Source organism: Pseudopipra pipra, chromosome 10, assembly GCF_036250125.1.
Source record: "Pseudopipra pipra isolate bDixPip1 chromosome 10, bDixPip1.hap1, whole genome shotgun sequence".
NCBI classification, from domain to species: Eukaryota; Metazoa; Chordata; class Aves; order Passeriformes; family Pipridae; genus Pseudopipra; species Pseudopipra pipra.
In genome coordinates, this window is record NC_087558.1 from 6,550,982 (window position 1) to 6,570,933 (window position 19,952).

The window sequence follows — 19,952 nt, forward strand, 5'->3', positions numbered from 1 at the left end:
CCCGGACCCTGCTTACAGGCGGGTTCACACCCAGGGAGCCACGGAGCTCTGCCTTCCCCCGAGGACAGGGAGGGCACACGCCCAGCCCCACGCCTGTGAAAGGGTGGGGACCCCACGGGACACCCGCCTGGTTACAGAGGGTCCCTCCAACCGCCCGCCGGGCACGGGGGACGCACAAAGCCCCACTTACAGGGCCGCCCCCGAGGCCCGGCACTCCCAACAGTGGCCTGACGGCCTAAGGCCGGGGGGGGGGATCACGCTGGCACATCACCAGCAGGACAGGCAGCCCCGCAGCGCAGGCACACGCCCAGGCCCTGGCTACAGGCGGGTCACGGTGCCTGCACCACCACTAACGGGCTTCGCTCTGTCCTGGGGAAGAAGGGGCAAGGCTGGGCCCTGTCTCCACCCGTGGGTTCAGAGGGCACCCCCCGGTTGTTGCACAGAGCCCCTCTTTCCCTCCTGGGAAGTCTAAGCTACACTAGTCTCACTTTTGCTACGGGGGATAAAACACAAGCTCACTTGCTCACTCACACCGACAAAGACAAAAACACAAAGGGGGAACGTCCCAGAAGAGGGAGCAGGCTCTGTGCAGCCAACGCGTGGGGAGCCATCCCTCCCTCTGGGCAGGAGAGCAGAGCCTCAGCCCTGCCCCGGGCTCTGCAGAGGCCAGAGGGGCCTCAGCACACGGAGGGGCTTCACAACTGGCCCAGGGACCAAGGCCGTGACACGCCCCAGCTACAGGGGGTCACTCTGGCCAGGGGTCATAAGCAGGCACAAAGGTGCCAGGGGGAAAAGCCCTGCCCTGCTTACAGGGCGGGCTGGGGGTCAGGGAAAGCCCTGCCCTGCTTACAGGGCGGGCTGGGGGTCAGGGAAAGCCCTGCCCTGATGACAGGGCGGGCTGGGGGTCAGGGAAAGCCCTGCCCTGATGACAGGGCGGGCTGGGGGTCAGGGAAAGCCCTGCCCTGATGACAGGGCGGGCTGGGGGTCAGGGAAAGCCCTGCCCTGATGACAGGGCGGGCTGGGGGTCAGGGAAAGCCCTGCCCTGATGACAGGGCGGGCTGGGGGTCAGGGAAAGCCCTGCCCTGATGACAGGGCGGGCTGGGGGTCAGGGAAAGCCCTGCCCTGATGACAGGGCGGGCTGGGGGTCAGGGAAAGCCCTGCCCTGATGACAGGGCGGGCTGGGGGTCAGGGAAAGCCCTGCCCTGCTGACAGGGCGGGCTGGGGGTCAGGGAAAGCCCTGCCCTGCTGACAGGGCGGGCTGGGGGTCAGGGAAAGCCCTGCCCTGCTGACAGGGCGGGCTGGGGCTCAGGGAAAGCCCTGCCCTGATGACAGGGCGGGCTGGGGGTCAGGGAAAGCCCTGCCCTGCTGACAGGGCGGGCTGGGGGTCAGGGAAAGCCCTGCCCTGCTGACAGGGCGGGCTGGGGGTCAGGGAAAGCCCTGCCCTGATGACAGGGCGGGCTGGGGGTCAGGGAAAGCCCTGCCCTGATGACAGGGCGGGCTGGGGGTCAGGGAAAGCCCTGCCCTGATGACAGGGCGGGCTGGGGGTCAAGGAAAGCCCTGCCCTGATGACAGGGCGGGCTGGGGGTCAGGGAAAGCCCTGCCCTGATGACAGGGCGGGCTGGGGGTCAGGGAAAGCCCTGCCCTGCTGACAGGGCGGGCTGGGGCTCAGGGAAAGCCCTGCCCTGATGACAGGGCGGGCTGGGGCTCAGGGAAAGCCCTGCCCTGATGACAGGGCGGGCTGGGGGTCAGGGAAAGCCCTGCCCTGATGACAGGGCGGGCTGGCGGTCGGGAGAGCTCCGTTTCCCCCCTTGGGTGCGGAGAGGGGGGCTCTCACCCTCCTTACAGGGTTGCCCCTCTCTCCGGGCAGCCAAAGGAGCGCCATGGCCAAAGGCCAGCAAAGCAAAGCAAAGACCCAGCCCTGCTTACAGGGAGGTCGCCCAGCGCAAAGCCAGCCGGGGCAGCCTGAAGCTGACCGCCGGACTCTTACGGATCCCTGCCCGGGGGGGGCCAGGGAGGTGCATTTGCCCAGAGGGTCTCTGTCGTGCTCCCTCTTGAGCTCGACGCTGCTGCTCCTCTTCTTCGCTCTTGCCTCAAAGTTCCAGTCCTGGCTCTTCTTTCTTCTCCGACGGCTTCTGCCAAGGCAGGAGGACACAGCTGAGCCTGAGAAACACCAGCTCCTCCCCAAGAAGGAAACCCGGTCCCTACACCCCCAGAGGGAGATCTCCAAGCCAGCACTCACCCACAGGCCCCCCCACCTCCACAAGTCCCTCCAAACTTCACTTGGGTTAGGGTACCAGCAGCACTGTCAGCTGCACGGGCTGCCACGAGGGGCAAGGGATGGACTGCTGTTGCGGAGTCAGGGGGGTCCTGTAACTCTCTTTGGCTGCGCAGCGGCCTTGAGAGTTCTGCAGAACCATGGACACAGCCAGCTTACTCCTGTCATGAGGCGGAAGTTAAAGTGCCTCTTCCGTCACCACCAGTTCAACTAACAGACAACAAATGCACAACAGTTAAAACACCACCGTGGCACTCCTACCAAGAAACCAACCCACAGCCCTCACCAGCCTCAGAACAGCTTCTATGCTGAAGACTACTTGGCGGAGGAGGAAGATTAGAAATTGACACCCTAGAAATCTTAGCCGAGCTGTGGCAAACCGAACTCAGCGAGGTGAGAGAACCAGAAAGAAGACAAGCAGTTTTGGATCGTGCAGAAGAGGAAGAACAGCAAACACAGCTACAGCTACTACTTCAGCTCGAAGAAAATAATACAGACTGGGAAAGCACACAAAACATATTCCTGCCCAAGCCGAGACCATCAGTGAAGTCAAAGCTACCAGTGTTAAAATGGACAATATATATATTGGCTACATTGCTAACAATAGCAGCTGTTGATTTTATGCTGTGAGAATTTCAGCTGGAACAACACAATCCACCTACTGACACAACCAATAATCTAAAGGTAACATTGCAAAACACAGTAGACATACAACTATCAGCTACCATATTTAACTTACTAAGTCACAAAAGGAGAACTTTACTAATTGACAAATTATCTACTATTATAAAAGGTTCTTTTGTGTTATAGGGGGGAAGAATAGAAATACTAGGAGGGACCCTTAAATCGAGTATTTACTTCTCACTATTTTAAAATGCTGTTAGACAATATGTCGTACACAACATGGAAAGCCAAACCTAAACAAGTAGCAAAGAAACAACCAATTACAATTTCAACTGCAGAAACACATAACCCTTTACACACAGTCACTGCAAAAGCCTTGATAAAGCAAAACAAACAAATCCCTCATACAACACAAGCCCAAAGATGCCTCACAAGGCTGTAACATACAGCAGTACACACCTCCAAATCCATTCAAAACACAAACATGCATAAATTGGCCTATACTCAAATTAAACAATTAGGATGGCAGGCAAAGACAGCAGTATCAAACATTTTTAACAAGAGAACAGATGTAACCTTACAATGGCTCTTAAGAAACCTCCAAACCTGTTTAATAAGTTTTCTTAAACTAGCACCCCCAAAACAAAACAGAGACATCATAACCAGCAATAGCCCAGCCATTAACCCTGTTTCCATTGGACCCACTGAAATCACTCATTCTGTAGAACAGAGGCTGCCTCAGTCCAAGAGGAAGTCAATTAACAGCGGATTTTTCCCAAAGGCAGTTTCATTGCAGCTTAACCCACAAGTGGCCCAAGAAACAAATAGCCCTAAATCCATGATACAGTGGCCTTTCCTTAAAACAGAGGGGAGGCATTTACACACAAAACTAGAAAACCATATAAACTCAGCCTTGCTACGTACAAAACCCCTTTCACTAATCTATCAATCTCTCAAAGTAGAGAAAAATGGATTTTCATACTTTTTACCCCTGTCTCAGAGTGCAAAAAGATTAGAATTTCTGAAAACCAAGACTTTAGAAATGACTTTTTAGTTAAAGAAAAGGATAAAAAACACTTCTTGCATAATTGCCTTTGCAAAACAAGAAATAATGTGTTGCCCCTCAAACATAACAATGGTTTACTGCTTAACAACTGGGTGGAATTAGATTTTGTCATCTTCTACCACTATTCCTGTTCCTATAAAAACTTTCCTGCTAACTCTGTGGCTAAACAAACAAGTGACTTGCCTTTTGGTGAGGAAAACAACAAGCAAACCCCTCTCATCTCTCACTCAAAATCTCCTTTCTTACATAATATGGGAAAAAGAAAGCAAAACATAGTGAACCAGAACTTTATTAACTATTCACTCGTACCACTGCATTTTACATTTTCAAGAAAATATAAATTTTACTTCTAACATTTGTGGATTTTTCTTTTTTGTTTTCAAATCAGTTTTCTTAAAAGTACTGTAAATTGTTTTCTTAACAATAGAAATAAAGGGTAGAAAATAGTTTAAAAACATTTACACATGGAATAAAATTTAGCATCTCACCATTTTAAAGCCCAATATATTCATTAATTCATATTTTTTAAATATAAAACTGGCTGATACAAAACTTTCATTAGGTTTAGCAGTTTCATATTCTTCTAGCTATGCTAAAGAATGCAAGATAAACCTTTTATCAATCAGCAGAAGGTTTTGCTGATTGATACAAAATTGCTACACATATTATAAAAATTGGAGCAATATAAGCAATTTACTAGGGAGATAAATTTGAATTAAATAAATTTACCCACAGATTGTTTCAGCATAGATTGCATGCTGATTACCAATCAATTGCTGGACTCAAGATGAAAAAGAAGATTTGAAACCTTCTTAGTGTAAAGAGAGAGAAAAATTCTCTTTGTTGTCTAGAAGTTCTTGCTATTGCCTTTCACTATGTAAATTGGTAACATTTTAACCAAAAACATTTATTTCCACAAAACCAAAACACTACAGCTTTACAATTTTTTTTCCTATTTTTTCATTAATTTCCCAGTAGCCTTATTTGAATTATTAAAAATAAAAGTTATTAGAAGTTATTAAATTCTCAGATACATCCACATACATGCAATTATCATAACAATGTTATTCAAATAATAAGTATAGAATCTTAAACATCCCCATATTTGTTACATTCAAACATTCTCAAAACATTTTGCAATCACAGAACAACATACATAATGTCAACAAGAGTGCAAAATAGCTGCTTGTATGTCACAACTACCTGAGAGACTGAATTAAACCTGGTTACAGTTGCTCTAACTGATATTAAGAAATGCGGACTGTAAAACATTCCAAAAAAAAATTTAACAGGACCAACAATGGACTCTCCAATACAAAGAAAACTACACAACGAAAGATGTAGTAAGGAAATGGGACACTAAGACCATCTACATCTGGACAAACTAAAGAAGACAACGGAACAATAATGTACAAACTGTGGACCGGGACTCTGTATAAGTTTTACAACTTACTCATATATGCAAGACATTTAAATTGTTTTGTAATTAACCTATGAATGTTATAATTGATTCATGCTATGCTACTTTCACATCTCGAAGCCTCCTTCCTTCGAGATTTCACTAACCCTCATTTACCTGGAAAAATACACACCACATAATTCCTTGTTAATCACACAAAATCTAACTCTCACATAAGACACATCCATTCACACACAGTCCAGATAGAATAATACAACACACACTAGAAAAAGGCAAAAGATACTACCAAATACTAATTTGTTTTGCAATTTCAAACATTCCAAAAACCATAAACACAAACAGTGATCCTGTATGTTATTCAACAAAAGCTAAAACACATCTCACAAATCAGAAGATATTCCATTCCACAAACATGCCGCATTCACCCAACAGAACAACTCTAAAAAGAGCACACTGCACACTAAAAGAAATGCTTCAAAGGCAAAAAAGAGGGGGGTTGGTATATAGCCCCCAGGAACGCTTATGGAAAGCATCATATGTTCTAAATTTCTTAAACTGTGATGATACAAACCATAGCAGGTATGAATACCAACATAAAACTCAAATACTTTCATCTTTCAAAGCACCAGTTATGATTAAAAATCTAATATCTATGCAATGGTCAGGACCAGTAGATCTCAGAACTTGAGGGAGGATATATGCCTGTGTATCCAAGGGTACCAAATTACAGAGGATCTCTTCTCAATGTGTCAGGTCTTATATTAGCCCTCCCTCACAACAGAATCACCAGAAAAAATGAGTGAAGAAATTGGATTTGAAAAAACATAACCAACAATAGTAAAAGGAACACACCACACATTGAGAAAAATGCTATAAAAATGCAAAAAAGGGAGGGAAAGAGATATGGGTCTGGTCCCTATATGTGTAAATCTACATTAACACTTCTTCAAAACAGGAACAATCACAAAGAAGCAATAACTAAACAGAACCAAAAGAAACACACAAACAGTAACCAATAGAAACCCAAAACTCCATGATTCAAACACAATAAAGGGTTTAAGAATGCATGTGTTAGGAGAGAATGAAACAGTGGCCATCGGAAGGTGAATGAGAAAGTTGAGTGGAGATATGTGTGTGTGTGAATGCAAATACACTTTACAGCAAGATACCTTAAACACTCATTCAACAACACTACCTCAAACAACACTACTTCAAACACAACATCTGCAACCCAACACATTTCCCTTTCAAATAAAGATGATGCCTTTACCCAATCACACAAAATTACCCTCAGATAGAAGATTCTACACATCTACAAACCCTGGCTAATTCAAGGTTGCTTGAATATTGCACAAACCAATAAAGTTGTAAACAGCTCAATAAAGGCCTTGTGATGATAGGCCCTGGTTTTTATAAACAGTTAAGATAAGAATGGTTGCATTAAGTATGTTTAAAAAAAATGTATTGTTAATTGTTAATTATTTAGAGAAGGGGAGATGTGGCAAGGAATTATGGGAGTTGTAGTTTTCCTCGCTCTCACGCATGCTCAATAAATACTTGACTGACATTGTTTGGAAGATCATGTGACATGTTTAAGCGCTGTATTTAAACCAACTTGTTTTGTAATAAATCTTAATTCTGCCCTGGCACTTGATTGTGTCACCGGCAGGGTTTGTGCCTTATTTACCACCTTACTCACACTTTACCTGAGATCTTCCCTCAAGACATCCCCTGCATGTACTTTCCAAGTTCCCTCAGCTTTACCTCTGTGAAACTCTCAGTCCCCTCTGTGTTACGTCACCAAGGGTGACGGAGTTCAAGAAGTTTTTTCCTCAGTAACTCCACTGAAACACCCTGCTGCTCAACAACCCCTACCTCTGTAACAGCCCAAAATCTGCTCTAGGGCGACTCCACAACCTTTCATCGAGCTTCTCTAAAGCGCCTTTCACCTGCTCCCGTCCCACAGACCGGGGGAGGAGGGGACACCGAGGCTGAGGGGAGGGCCGGAAAAGCAGCGCAGCAGCAGCAGCGACCAACCCGCCCTTGCTCTGCCCCACCCCGTCTCGTCTCCCTCAGGGCACCCTCAGGGCCCCTCCAAAGCACCCTTTTCACCCTGTGTCCCTCACAGCCCCTAAAGGGACAGAGGAGACACTCACCCCTCAGGGCACCCTCTTCACCCTCAGAGATCTTCAGGGACACACCGGGCACCTGCCTCCCCCCTCAGCAACATGCGGGAAACCTGCCTGCCCCCAGAGATACAGAGAACCCACACCTTTCCCTCAGTGACTCTCAAAGTTCCTCGCCGGTCCTCAAGGCACCCAGTTGCCTCAAAACATCCCCTGCATGTGCTTTCCAAGTTCCCTCAGCTTTACCTCTCTGAAACTTAGTCCCCTTTGTGTTACCTCACCAAGGGTGACGGAGTTCAAGAAGCTTTTCCCTCAATAACTCCACGGAAACACCCTGCTGCCCAGCACTCTGTATTACCTCTGTAACAGCTCAAAATCTGCCTTAGTGCGACTCCACAACCTTTTATCGAGTTTCGCTAAAGCGCCTTTCCCCTGCGCCCACCTCACGGACCGGGGAGTGACGGGACACTGCGGCTGAGGGGACTGAGGCGGCTGAGGGCGGGAAAAGCACCGCAGCCTCGGCGACCGACCCGACCCGCCCTGCCCCGTCTCGTCTCGTCTCCCTCAGGGATCCTTGGTGACCCTTCAGAGCACCCTTTTCGCCCTGTGTCCCTCACAGCCTCTAAAGGGGCACAGGAGACACTCGCATAGCCCCCAGGCACCCTCTTCCCCCTCAGAGACACACAGAACACCCACCTCTCCCTCAGTGACACAGGGCATGCTCAGATCCCTCTCAGTGAGTCACGCAGCCCCTCAGGGGTATATAAGGTACCCACCTTCCCCTCAGGGACACAGCTGGCACCACTTTCATGGAATAATTTTTTTTTCAAATGATTAAGTTGGGATCATTCACACCTGAAAGTCCTTAAAAAAACCCACATTTGGCTGAGGCACTTCACACACACTAACCAGCTTTTGACATGAATTTTGGAACACTCAGGAAATTACAGAAGCATGAAACCTGTGGATAACTTAGGAGTATTTTTGAAGGACTTGTAGTTAAAGGGCCTGTGAACTTGATATGATCCAGGTGAAATAGAGGAAAAAGGCAAACGATTTCAGTGTTTAAGAATTAAATTAATACAATTAATTTATAGAAAATAGGCCTAATTTAACTCTCTGAGAGATTACAGATGTAATCCTACTGTGGAGATATCATATGCTTAACTGTTAGCTTGTTAATCCAGCGAGCTCAATACGCTACTGCTCATTTAAAATAGCTGGCACTGTAGCACATACAGTCTGGAACTGATGGGTTAGAAAAATAGATCATTTTAAAGGAAAGGGACCACTGCAGAATCTAATTCATTTGCAAAATCCTCTCCTCCATTTAGGCTCCACAGTAATTGTTAAGTCTTCCCTTTTGATGAGTTTTATCAAGGTTTTTTTGTGTCTTTTGCCACTTGTTTGGGATGAAATCTAAGAATACATAACCAGCCCATAACCCAGGGAGGTGGTGGATTCTCCATCCCTGGAGGTTTTTAAGATGAGACTGGATGTGGTATCAGTGCCATGGCCTGGGAACCACGGTGGGGTTGGATCAAGGGTTGGACTTGATGATCTCAGAGGTCTTTTCCAACCCAGTTGATTCTGTGATTCTTTCAGGCACTTTTGGAACATACTAGATCTCTTACCCATCCCAAAGGCCCATATACATATTGAATCTGCAAATATGCTTGGGAACTACTCTAAATCAGCACACTGCTTGGAGTTGTCACCACTTGGTACAGTGATGAATACTGTGTTCATTGAGGCCTCCTGCTGCAGGAAAAAAACCTGCAGAGTGCAGTCTTGTGCTTGAGGTTCCCTCTAGCCCTAGTTTCTGTTGACAGTAAAACTCTTCACTGATGGCTAGAAATAGTTTGGGGTTTTTTTGGTTAGGCTTTTTTTGTTGATTTGGGGGGGTTTTTGCACCCTTTTTTTAAAAGAAAATCTCCTGAAACTTGTAGCAAAGGTTGTTAAGAGGCTGATACTTATTTCTCAGATACTCCTGAAACTCAGATTTCTCCTGAAACTTATCACTGTGAGATGATCTATACCTTACAGAATTATTGAATGAGTTATGCTTATGGCTTTTTGCCTGATGTTTCTGAGGTGTTATATGTTATGGAGACTTTGACACTTTCAGGACAAGTGTCAAAATCTGATTATAATTCCTTTGGACAATATTTCTATTAAAATATATAGGTCATCACAAACAATATTTTTGACCTTGTAGTTTTTTTGACATCTGAGAATGCACAAGACTACACAGCAGTCTGTCCAAAGTAGCATTGTATCTCTAACATGAACTTAAAGGATAAAAATTACTCTGCACAAACAACTTTATTTTCAAAACAAGAGGAAAACATACAGTATTTGTCCAAAAGTTTAACTGAAAGCCATAATTATGGCTAATGAAGACAAAGAGACAGCATTTTATGAAAGTTTGTCATTTTGACCCTATTGAATCATCAGCTGTGTTCCATTTTCAGTGGGGATTTTTATGTTAAAATAGCCAGAGCTTTCTACTGTCACAAATAAAATGGTTAAAATTAGTGCAAGGTCTCTTTCATGTGGAGAAAAAGCATGTAAAACCTAAACAATTCCAAAACTTCCTTCTTTATTATTAAATTAGTTCTGGTAACATCCCTCTGCCTAATGCACCAGCTTATTGCCCAGGCTTCAAGATATCTTTTTAAAATTTACTTTGTATTGCAAAGTGTCAGTTGAAAGTACCTGGTGTTATTATGGTAAAATATTTTATTACAAGGAGTCCCACTAATCCCATAAAAACAAGAAGGTAGCTTACCAGGAATGTTTTTACAGAACAACTTAAAACCAGGCTGATCATATGTACAACTTCCAAGATAAATGACAAACTTTAAAAATTGTTTTTTAATCCAAGTTATTCTCACTAATCCACATAAATATTTTTGACATTTATTATGTTTAATAAATCTGTCCAGCCTCCACCTGGAAATACTAAAAGATATGTGTTGCCTCACTTTTGTGAATTATGAGCTACTGGAATAACCTTAAGAAGTTTTAGTAATATTTTTGCTGCCTAGCACTGTCTTCAAAATACATTATACTCTCTCTAAGCTGATATTTGGTGATAGGGAATCATATATCTTTCAATAAACAAAACAAGATCCAGAATCTTTAAAGAGCTGGACCAGCTCCTAACCTCCAACAAAGTCTGGGCAAATCTCCCTGTAATTCTCAAGGTGTTAATAATTGAAAAAAAAAATAATTATGTACCCCCACAGAAAACTGATATAGCCCAGTGGCTTGAGAAGAGTAGATGAAAAGTGTGGTTTGTGTACATATTCCCCTACTTGGTGACAAAAAACATACATTTTGAGAAATAAGAGAAAAAAACCTAAAATGCCAAACTCCATGTGATAAAAGAAATAATTATCATTAAAAATCTTAGCCAAATTTCTGTCAGAGGCATCTTTATCATAGCTCTACCTTCTTGCAAAGGGATTGTAATAAACAATTTAGTAAAAATGTGTTACATTTAGAACACTGCAGGCTTAATCTGGTTGCCCACACATGGGCATATGGTACCAGTTAGGATGCTGCTGGTGCCTACCCAGCTGCCATCCCAAAAGGGCTCTCATAGGTTCTCTGTCACATCTGACAGCCCTCTGCATCAACACCATACCAAATTAAAAAAAAAAAATATTAAAAATTCAGCTAGTGCACTATTCAATAATTATATGTGAAAAACTTCTAGATTTTTTTATCAATTTATTTTGCTTTTACAACCAGATTTCATACATTATATCCTAGTCAGTAGTTTAGCTAAAAAATTCCATCCAACATCTTTATAATCTGTAATAGAAACAAGCATAAAATAATTATACAGGAAGTAGCGAAATAGAGATTTTACACATCTAAATGCAATCTCTAGCAATTCAGGTCTTTTCTCAGGCTAATAATAGAGCTGCTTAGATTTAACAGCAGAAGACAATTGCATGTCACAGAGTGGCATAATACAAAATGAGAAACTTTTAATATCTGTGAGAAAAATTACATTATTAGCATTCATAATATAACCTATAATGTACTGTATTTCCATCACTTAAGAGTAGTATTTGTTTCATCTATTCAGAGCAACTCTGGATATGAAGATCTAATTCCTAGACACAATCTTATTAGAGCATCTGAGATCAACAGGACTGTTGCTGCCTTTCCTGCACTCACAGGACTTGTGGGTACAGACTCTGAGGACACACTCATGTTTAATTATTGTGAGAATGTCACATAAAGAAATGAGAAGGGCGTTAAATCACTGTACAAAGATTTAAACTGGAAGCTGGTAAGGTTTTAATAACACTCTGCTTGTGAATTGTGCTTCCAATAACACATAAATGTATTATGAAGCTTTAGCTGGTATAAAGCAGTTTCTTATGGTTTAATGTATTTGAAAAGAGAATGGCTGTACTTTGTGGTAACAGAAATACCAATTATGTATCTAACTCTTAGTTTAATTCACTTAATGATAGCTGCAGTTAAGGCAAACACCAAGCTTAAATTCTTGCTCTTCAGTTTGTGAAAGCAGAGGACAATATTAATTCCCCATGTTTATGGGAGTGCAGTAATGGAAGCCTCCTTTTCCACAGAGCTGGGACCCAGCCTGCTGCTGCACAGCCATGTGCCCTCAGGGAGTGCCTCTCCCACAAGCTGGGCTCCAGCTGCACCCCGGGCCAGCTCCTGCCCGGTGCCCCATGGCCATGGCAGCTCCTCCATCACCAGCCATTCCCCCCTCACCTACCACAGCACCTTCAGCCTTTCCTCTGTAGCCCAGGATATCCAACCACCCAACTGCTGCAGGCAAGGGTGGTGGGGCAGTTTGAAGGATGCTCACACACTTGGTTCTTGGTGTATGAGGTGCCCGTGCACACATGTTGGCAATCTCTGTGAGGAGAGGTCGGGGCTGCCCCGTGCCTGACACAGCGAATTCCAACCAGTTCCAGGACAGCCCCACCACAGGGCACAGCTGAGCCCCTTACTGACACTGGTGGTAACAACAGACAGAGGGGGAAAAACTGCAGAGTGTGGGGAATAAGGTCAGAGGTGGAAGAGGAGCTCCAGGTGCCCCTGCAGCCCCCAGCGAGGTCGTGGTGGAGCAAACTTCTTCCTGAAGGACCACAGCCTGTGGAGAAGATCCATGGAGGAGCAGGGGAGAAGCACGAACTCTAGGTTGTGTAAGTGGAGAATGGCACAGGTGCTTGCTCTGTCATGAGCCATGTGAATTGTCCTCACAAGAATCCAGCCTGCTAAGCCCACCTTGCCTCAGCAGGTGAAAGCAACAGCAGCACCAGACATTTTGAGGATGGCTTTGTGGCAGCCTTGTATAAAAAGTTGCTCAGCCTTCAGATTCTTCATTTTACTGACTAACGAAGAGAAGAGGAGCTCTGTTCTTGCAGTACAATTACCACAATAAAGAGTTCTTTAAAAAAAAAATCCGATGTTGTCATACTGGGTTCTAGCGACAGACTGTCCCTCTGAAAGAAAAATCAACACATTATGGAAAACTTGGAAGAAGGGATATTTATTGTATTACAAGATTTTTACCTCATGTATATATGGAAGTATTATTCTGTTAAAAAAGGCCTCATCACAACCCTGACTGAAGGGGAGCCATGACAGAGCCTGACAGCTCAGATTTATCCTGGCTGCTTCTTTTCTGATTTAAATAGCAGCCTCCAGACCCAGCCCCCATCCCTACATCTGCTTTAGCTGGAAGTAAGAACATCCAAAATTTACACAGACAGACCCCTTTTGGCCTCAGAACAGCTGCCAGCCCTTCAAAAGCCACCACTATTCTGTTCCCACAGTTCCATCATTGAGAAGGCAACCACAATATTTCATGTATATTTAATACTAACATGAAATATTGATTAGCCTTTCCAGCTTTAAGTTCTGTTTAGCATTTTATCTCAAACCTCAGCTTGGCACCAAAAAAACCCCCATACAACTGGAAAGATTTCAGTCCCTAAATCCAGGAAAACTATAGTCAAGTGAGTTGCTTCTTAAAATCACAATTAGAAGTTTATTTGCATAATCACCCCTCTTACACTCTAAATTATCTTTTCATTGCAGCAATACAGGAACTTTTTAAGAGATGTTAAAGGATTTGAGCCTGCATTATCTAATCACTCTTATGCAACCTGTCAGTAAATCAATGTATTGTGTATGACTGGACATGCCTGGCATATCCTTCCTAGCTGTCTACCCCAAGAGTAAAACCCACTGACATTCTGGGCATTTCAGATCCCACACCTCAACCTCCAGTGCAACACAAAGCCCTCATACTGCAGCATCTCTAAAAACCCATGAGAGTGCAAACTGGACCCAGCCCAGCCCCCTGACCAAGCATACCAGCTTTAAGGCAACCCCTTGGGCATCCCTGCCTGCATGGACAGCCTTGCCCTGATGATCAGGGTACCCACAGCCTCTGCCACCTGCACAAGGGGCATGGGGGGTGAACAAAAGCAAAAACTCAACCCACACAAAGGTGGAGGATGCACATTGAGGCACAGCTGGAATTACACAGGAGGCACGAGTGGCACAGCACAGTCTGTGCCAGGGCACCCACTGCAGAACAGCAGCATGAGGAAAGAGCAAGAGTGCTTCAAGATGGGGACACACAGCAGCTGGGGGAACAAGAGGTGTCCAAGGAAAGGCTAGAGCCAGCCTGCCACACCTGCACCCCCTGTGTCCTACCACAGGAAGAAGGGGCGGAACCTGAGCACACGGTGCTCATGGGCACCCCACCTGGGTACTGGCACTGGCAGCTGGGAGACACAGCCTGCAACAGAGTCAGGCCCTCACCCAGTTCTAGTGGAAACTCTAGAAGCTGCAGGCCAAACAATCACACCTCAGTGTTCATCTGCACCAGAAATGATGCTTTAGTGTGCCAGCACCCTCCTTGCCAGGTGTGTGGGCAGGGAGAAGTTAATCTTCAGTTTGTGCACACTTCTGTCTTCTACTATGACTCCCTCCAAAACTCTACCTTTCAAGCCCAGAAAAAAAAAACCAACCCCCACTTAAAATATGCATTTTGAAATCCTATTAAAACTGTTCTATATTAACCACTGGCTAATCAACATCCTTTCCTGGCTTTAAGGAGAGCAGCTGCCAAGAAGTGACCTTCAACTCACTCCCACAGCAGAGGTTTTGTTAGAGACATAACCCTGCAAGAGACGAGTTCTAGCTGAATGTTATGTCACGTTTTAAGATGTTAAACATTTTAAAATATACAAGTTAAGCTTTAAACAAAGTGCTAAAATACAAAGACCAAAGCTTTTCCTTAATTAAGACAGTATATTAGTTCTGCTTATCTCTGCTTTTGCTGAAACAGGTGACATTACAGCTCACTTCACATGTCCATAGCCATTATTCCCTATTTCACACTAAACTTCCACCTTATTAGTCAGACAAGTTTTTTCCAGGAGCAACTTTCATTTTAGCAAGCCTCATGTGTTTAAACAAGAGGAACTCTCACCAGTACCCATCTTCTCCCTAATGGAGTAACAGAACTTCACAATTCTTGTAGTTCCATAATTACAGGTATAAGATGTAGAAATTCCTCCTGTCTTTAAACAGTGCCAGTTCATCTCAGAGGGTTAAAAACTTAAAAATCACATCTTATGCAACAGACTAATAAAAATGCTACATATCAGCATAACAAGCAATATGTAACTGGCAGTTCTGCTTATGGAGGAAGTTTTGCAAAGCCTCCTGGTGTCAAGCATCTGGAACACCTCAGCATGCTGTAAAGTAATAGCCCAGCTCCTTGCTTGCAGAAGAATCAAGTATGTATTCCAGATACTTAGCACTGCTTTCCCTTGTGTCAGCAGCTCCTGTGAACAGGTCCAATCCATCCAGACACCTTCCATCTCACAACAGTGGTATACTTGAAGAAAGGGACACAAGTTTCAGTCTATATATGTGGAGGATTAAATGCAACTAGGCAGGCAGGATAGAACCACAGGAAGGACCCTCAGGAACATCCTTGTTCAGTCATTTTGTTTGCTGGAGTTGCATCTGTGACACAGAAGTGCTTACTTAGGTCTGCGGGCTCAGAAAGCGGCTACAGAAGCCTTCCAAATTCCAGAGGCATGAGATAGAGATACTTCTATATATCCAGAGTCAGCTGAATGAAGCAAACAGCTAAAAAAGTCCTTTGACTTTACCTATGTTATCAAATATACTCAATAGCAAGATCACTGCATCTCAGGAGTCTGTGTTGACACTTCACAGAAACCAGGAGAGTATTATCAGCTGCATTTCACATTCTCCTTCTCATCAGCATCTGAATAGGTGTGTAGTGAATCCTTTGGGGAGAAAGAAGAAATAAAAAAAAAATGGAACAGATTTCTTTTGTGCCTACTTCCCCTTCATTCCTTACTGCAAGAGGAAGACCAAAGAATCCCAACCTATCCTTTTGCCCACAGGGCCAGGTAGTTTTATACAATCCCAAAACTACTGTAGATATTTTACCACCAAGAGCTGCCCTGCCACATGCTCTCTCTGCAGTTTCATCTCTCCTGCCACTACAAGTTTTAATTTGAATGGTCTTGCTTAGGAAGAAAAAGAAGCATCTCAGTGCCAACATCTCTCATCTTGGTAGCACAAAGCAGGCTTTGCTAGCATGAGGTTTTTCTTTACCTGGGTTAAAAGCTGTTGACTTCTTAACTGTCTATAGCACTGCAGCACAGAAGGATCAGCTCTCACTACTTTTGGGTCAAAATCCAGAACATGGAGACCTGCAAGGCTACAGGCTTGGGAGAGGGCTACGTAAGCCTGCCCACTTTCAAAGACACGAGACAGGGAGATTTCCACACAATCTAAAAACATGCCCTGCCAAAGACACAGAGAACTTTGTTACAGAACAAACAAAAAAGAACACTGTGCTGTACCAACACTAACCTGTGAGTCTGTCAAAGGTACCGTTCTTGGTGTAAGGGCTTGATTAAAAAAAAAGAAAAAAACAAAGAAGTCTTTTGTTTTACTATGTAACTGATTAAAAGATGAGAATCAGAAAGGAAAGGCAGTCTTCTACTGTCAGTAAATTGCTAGCAGATAGTAGAATCCACTGACTAACTCCAGAGAACCTCTTGTTGCACAAAACTCCATAAATCCCATCTAATCAACACAGCAGAGAAAGAAATCCTGCTGGTTTCACTCCTAGTAGTTAACTAGAACAGTCACCATTCTCAAGCACTCCGCAGGTAGATCAGAGAGTTTGGGTTAGGCCTGTCTGCAGGGCTGTCCTGGGCACAGCCTGCACTGGTTTAAACAGTGGCACGGGAACAATAAACAGTGGCATGGGAACAAACTCACAGGTCTCCAAGACCAGTATTTATCAAAGTGTATGAAATCTTCTGGAAGGGAAGGAACTTGGAGAAAGTTACACGGTTACACTGAAAAAAACCAAACACACACCACTAAAGAGGGAGCCCAGCCCAAAGAGCACAGCTGTGGCTCTGGCAGCTGCCTCAGTTCTACTGTAAACCTCAGGGTCTCTAGTGCTGATGACTCTCAAGGAAACACTACTCTCATCAGCCCACAGTGGTAAATAATGCTGCTTTATAGTCCAACACCAACTATGCAGATGGCAGCACCCCATGGAAACTCCAGCAGTGTATCTAGTCCCTCTGTGACCCTATAGGCAGGCATCATGAGCAGAAGAGGTGCAGCTAAACACACATATTCGGGAGTTCCCCCCCCCAACAAGGGCCTTTCAGCTTTCCGTCCTGTTTTACCAGCAATGCAAGCTCACCCAGGAAATAAGGCTTATGATGGTGTGCAAGTCTTTAGACAGCTGTACAAGGACACCCACCTGACTCTTGTGAATGGAAATGGCCCATGCCAATTTTAAAGGCAGCTGTTGACTACTCAGGTGAACTCCTGATGGTCCTTTGAAGACCCATTTCTCCATTCTTATGACCTGTGTGACCCCACAGAGAAACCTCACCTTAGGCAGCCCTGTAGGAATGGGAGCAGGAGAGAAACAGGGATGTATTCCTGACACTCAAAAGCCAGGAAGTCAGCAGCCTAAGAATACTTTTTTTCCCCCCTCCTAAACCAAACCTAAACCCGCAAACAGTAAATAGCATGTACTGAAATGATGTTTGGCACCTACTTAAGGCAGAAGAATTAAAGTCAGGTATTTTATCAGCTGAGATGCAGAGAAAAATACACATTGCAGGTAGCAGAACATTAATCTTTGAGAAAAAAAAACAAACAAAAACTTGCTTGAACAAAACAAAACAGGAAATGCAAATGAGCACCCCCATCTAGACAACACAGAAAAGCAAACACAAGAGGCCCATAGATAGCTACAGCTGATGCAGTGCATGACATCACAGCTGGTGAGAGCCCCAAGCCTGCAGAAATCTCCTCCCTGCTTTCCCTCAAATTATTCTTACCAGGCAGTAAACAAAGCTGAGAAGTCATCAGCCATCAATGAAAAATTGTTTTGTTATTTTTCCCCTCTTCCTTCAACAAGGGATCAAGAAGCTCACTTACCCTTCTGTTCACTTTCAAATCCTACAACAACGCCTCGTGCCCCGTTCACCAGCCCTTGAGACACATCCAGATTCTTTGCTAGCATCACCTACAGAGAAAAAGAAAAATCCTTCAGTGCACTGGGTTTACAGCCTGTTCAGCCACCTGCAGCTAAACTTCTTTCCAGGAAGCATGAGCACATCAGGCTGACATGGCCACAATCTCCTATCCTGCCTATTGCAGGACAGAGCACCATCTCCAACTGAAATTATTTCACAGCCTTTCCTTCCTAGGATTCCTGTAGGGTACGCAAATGTCCTTATATAATAGGGAAAACCACCTCCTCGTGAGATGGTGAACAAAGAGGATTTATTTTAAAATCGGCGCTGTTTTACCTTTAACACCATGTGACTTCTTTGACCAATAAGGTGACCTCTGTCGGCGCATGCGCCCCTGGGCTCCTCTGCCCCGGCACGTACCCTGTGCCTTGGACACGCCTCCCACAGCTCAACTGTTCGTGTTTGGCGTTCCCTTAAAGCCTTAGAGCAGAACGATTAGCACAGCAGATTCATTTTATACAGTTTGTGAAATGTATGTTCAGTTAGAATATCCAAGTTTACTAGATTTTGGACCAGATGCTGTATTTTCAAAGCACTATGGCTTGGAGGAGGTGGAGCATGAGGAATCTTTCTGTTCTGTTCCAGAGAGGCAAAGTCAGGTCCTGGAATATATTCTGGGGCCCCTTCTCTGCCTCATAAGGACCTTTGCAGCAGGGAAAACATTTGTCTTAATGCTGTGCCCTATCATTGCATGGATGAACATACTATTTAGTCTGGATTGGTGTTTGCTGCCTTTTCTGGCAAGGTGGCTGCTTGACTGCGTTGCGGAAAAGCCATTATGTAAACCACTACTATTTGGTATTTCAAGGGAAGATAAGTAAGTTTTAATTGTTTGGGTAAGCACAGTGTTATTACTTTACAGCACTACAGCTTAGCTGTTCTACACATACTAATGAAAAGTACAGAGGATATAGATATAATGTGACTTTTGAGCCTGTAGGTGCCTGTAGGCAGTCTGTGTTTGCCAGGAAGCACTGACAGCTCTGCTGACTGCATGCACTGCTGTGCATATGTGCAGTGGACAGAGGAATAGTCTTCTATGTAGTCATTTTGCTTATTGCCTTCTGATGTCCTGCTGTCCTGCAGTGGTGCCTCTCAGTAACAGGCTGATTCCTGCCAGCCTAGAGTTCAACTGGAAGTATAGGCATACACACACAAGGGTTATTTTTAATAGACTTTACTGAGTATATTTGTCCACTTCATCTCTTATTACAACAATTTTAATTCTTGTAAAAAATCCAGTCTGGCAGTTCCAGAGACATTTTCTGTCTGTCCAATAGGCTGTAATTACAGAGCTACCCCAATTTAGACCACCTGAACTGTGCAAGCCCCCTTTGATGGGGCTGTGAATCCGAGTAAGGCAGTTTCTATCACTCATTACTCCTTTATCTGCTTTTCCTTTGTTTTCTCTTTTCCAACTTTGGTGTAACAGGCTAAAAAAAAAAACGTGAAATAAACCACAGGAGTACATTAGAGACAAAAAAAGAATGCTTTGCATATTCTATTTCCTGTCCTCATTATACTGCGTCCTTTCAGAAGAATGAAATGAAGTAATGAGTCTGCCCATCTCTCATTGTGCCTGGCACACTCATTTCTATGAATCAAAGCATAGACAAATAGTTTTGCATTGTCTGCTCATCTGTCCATTGTCTGCTCATAAATCCACCCCTCCTTACTGCCCTTGGGGCTGTTCGCATTCATACTGAAAGTTCACAATTTCCTTGTCAGTTTAGAGAATTATACATGGTGAACGTGGCCATGTAGCCAAGTGATTACCAGCTGGTTCGTTATGTTTGCTTTCAGGAATGCCCTG

General features: G+C 44.4%; 1 protein-coding gene across 6 annotated transcripts; it reads right to left on the reverse strand.

Moving 5' to 3' along the window:
• Window positions 1-1,761: 1,761 nt before the first annotated feature.
• On the reverse strand, window positions 1,762-18,336 carry LOC135419482 (ATP-dependent DNA helicase PIF1-like). 6 transcript variants are annotated; one of them, XR_010433017.1, is made up of 5 exons: window positions 18,042-18,336; window positions 17,353-17,498; window positions 16,179-16,370; window positions 15,704-15,844; window positions 12,852-13,009 (listed from the first exon to the last, which is right to left on the reverse strand). XR_010433017.1 is itself a non-coding variant. In XM_064665877.1 (4 exons), the coding sequence occupies exons 1-4, from the start codon at window positions 18,124-18,126 to the stop codon at window positions 2,091-2,093; spliced, it is 465 nt and encodes a 154-aa protein (XP_064521947.1). In that variant the 5' UTR covers window positions 18,127-18,271; the 3' UTR covers window positions 1,762-2,090. The 6 variants fall into 6 exon arrangements, 1 of the variants encoding a protein (XP_064521947.1); XR_010433016.1 differs by lacking the exon at window positions 16,179-16,370 and adding an exon at window positions 16,440-16,477 and having other exon boundaries at window positions 12,860-13,009; window positions 18,042-18,319; XR_010433014.1 differs by lacking the exons at window positions 12,852-13,009; window positions 15,704-15,844; window positions 16,179-16,370 and adding exons at window positions 1,762-2,132; window positions 16,440-16,477 and having other exon boundaries at window positions 18,042-18,241.
• Between the last annotated feature and the right edge of the window lie 1,616 nt (window positions 18,337-19,952).

Bases quoted from the DNA above. Each gene is read 5' to 3' on its own strand.
- LOC135419482 (XM_064665877.1), bottom strand. From the start codon at position 18,126: ATGCTAGCAAAGAATCTGGATGTGTCTCAAGGGCTGGTGAACGGGGCA. The intron at 17,499-18,041 runs GTAAGTGAGCTT...CCATTCCTACAG, and splicing joins ATTTGAAAGTGAACAGAAGG to GGCTGCCTAAGGTGAGGTTT. The intron at 16,371-17,352 runs GTGGGTGTCCTT...TGTCTTTGGCAG, and splicing joins TTTCCATTCACAAGAGTCAG to GGCATGTTTTTAGATTGTGT.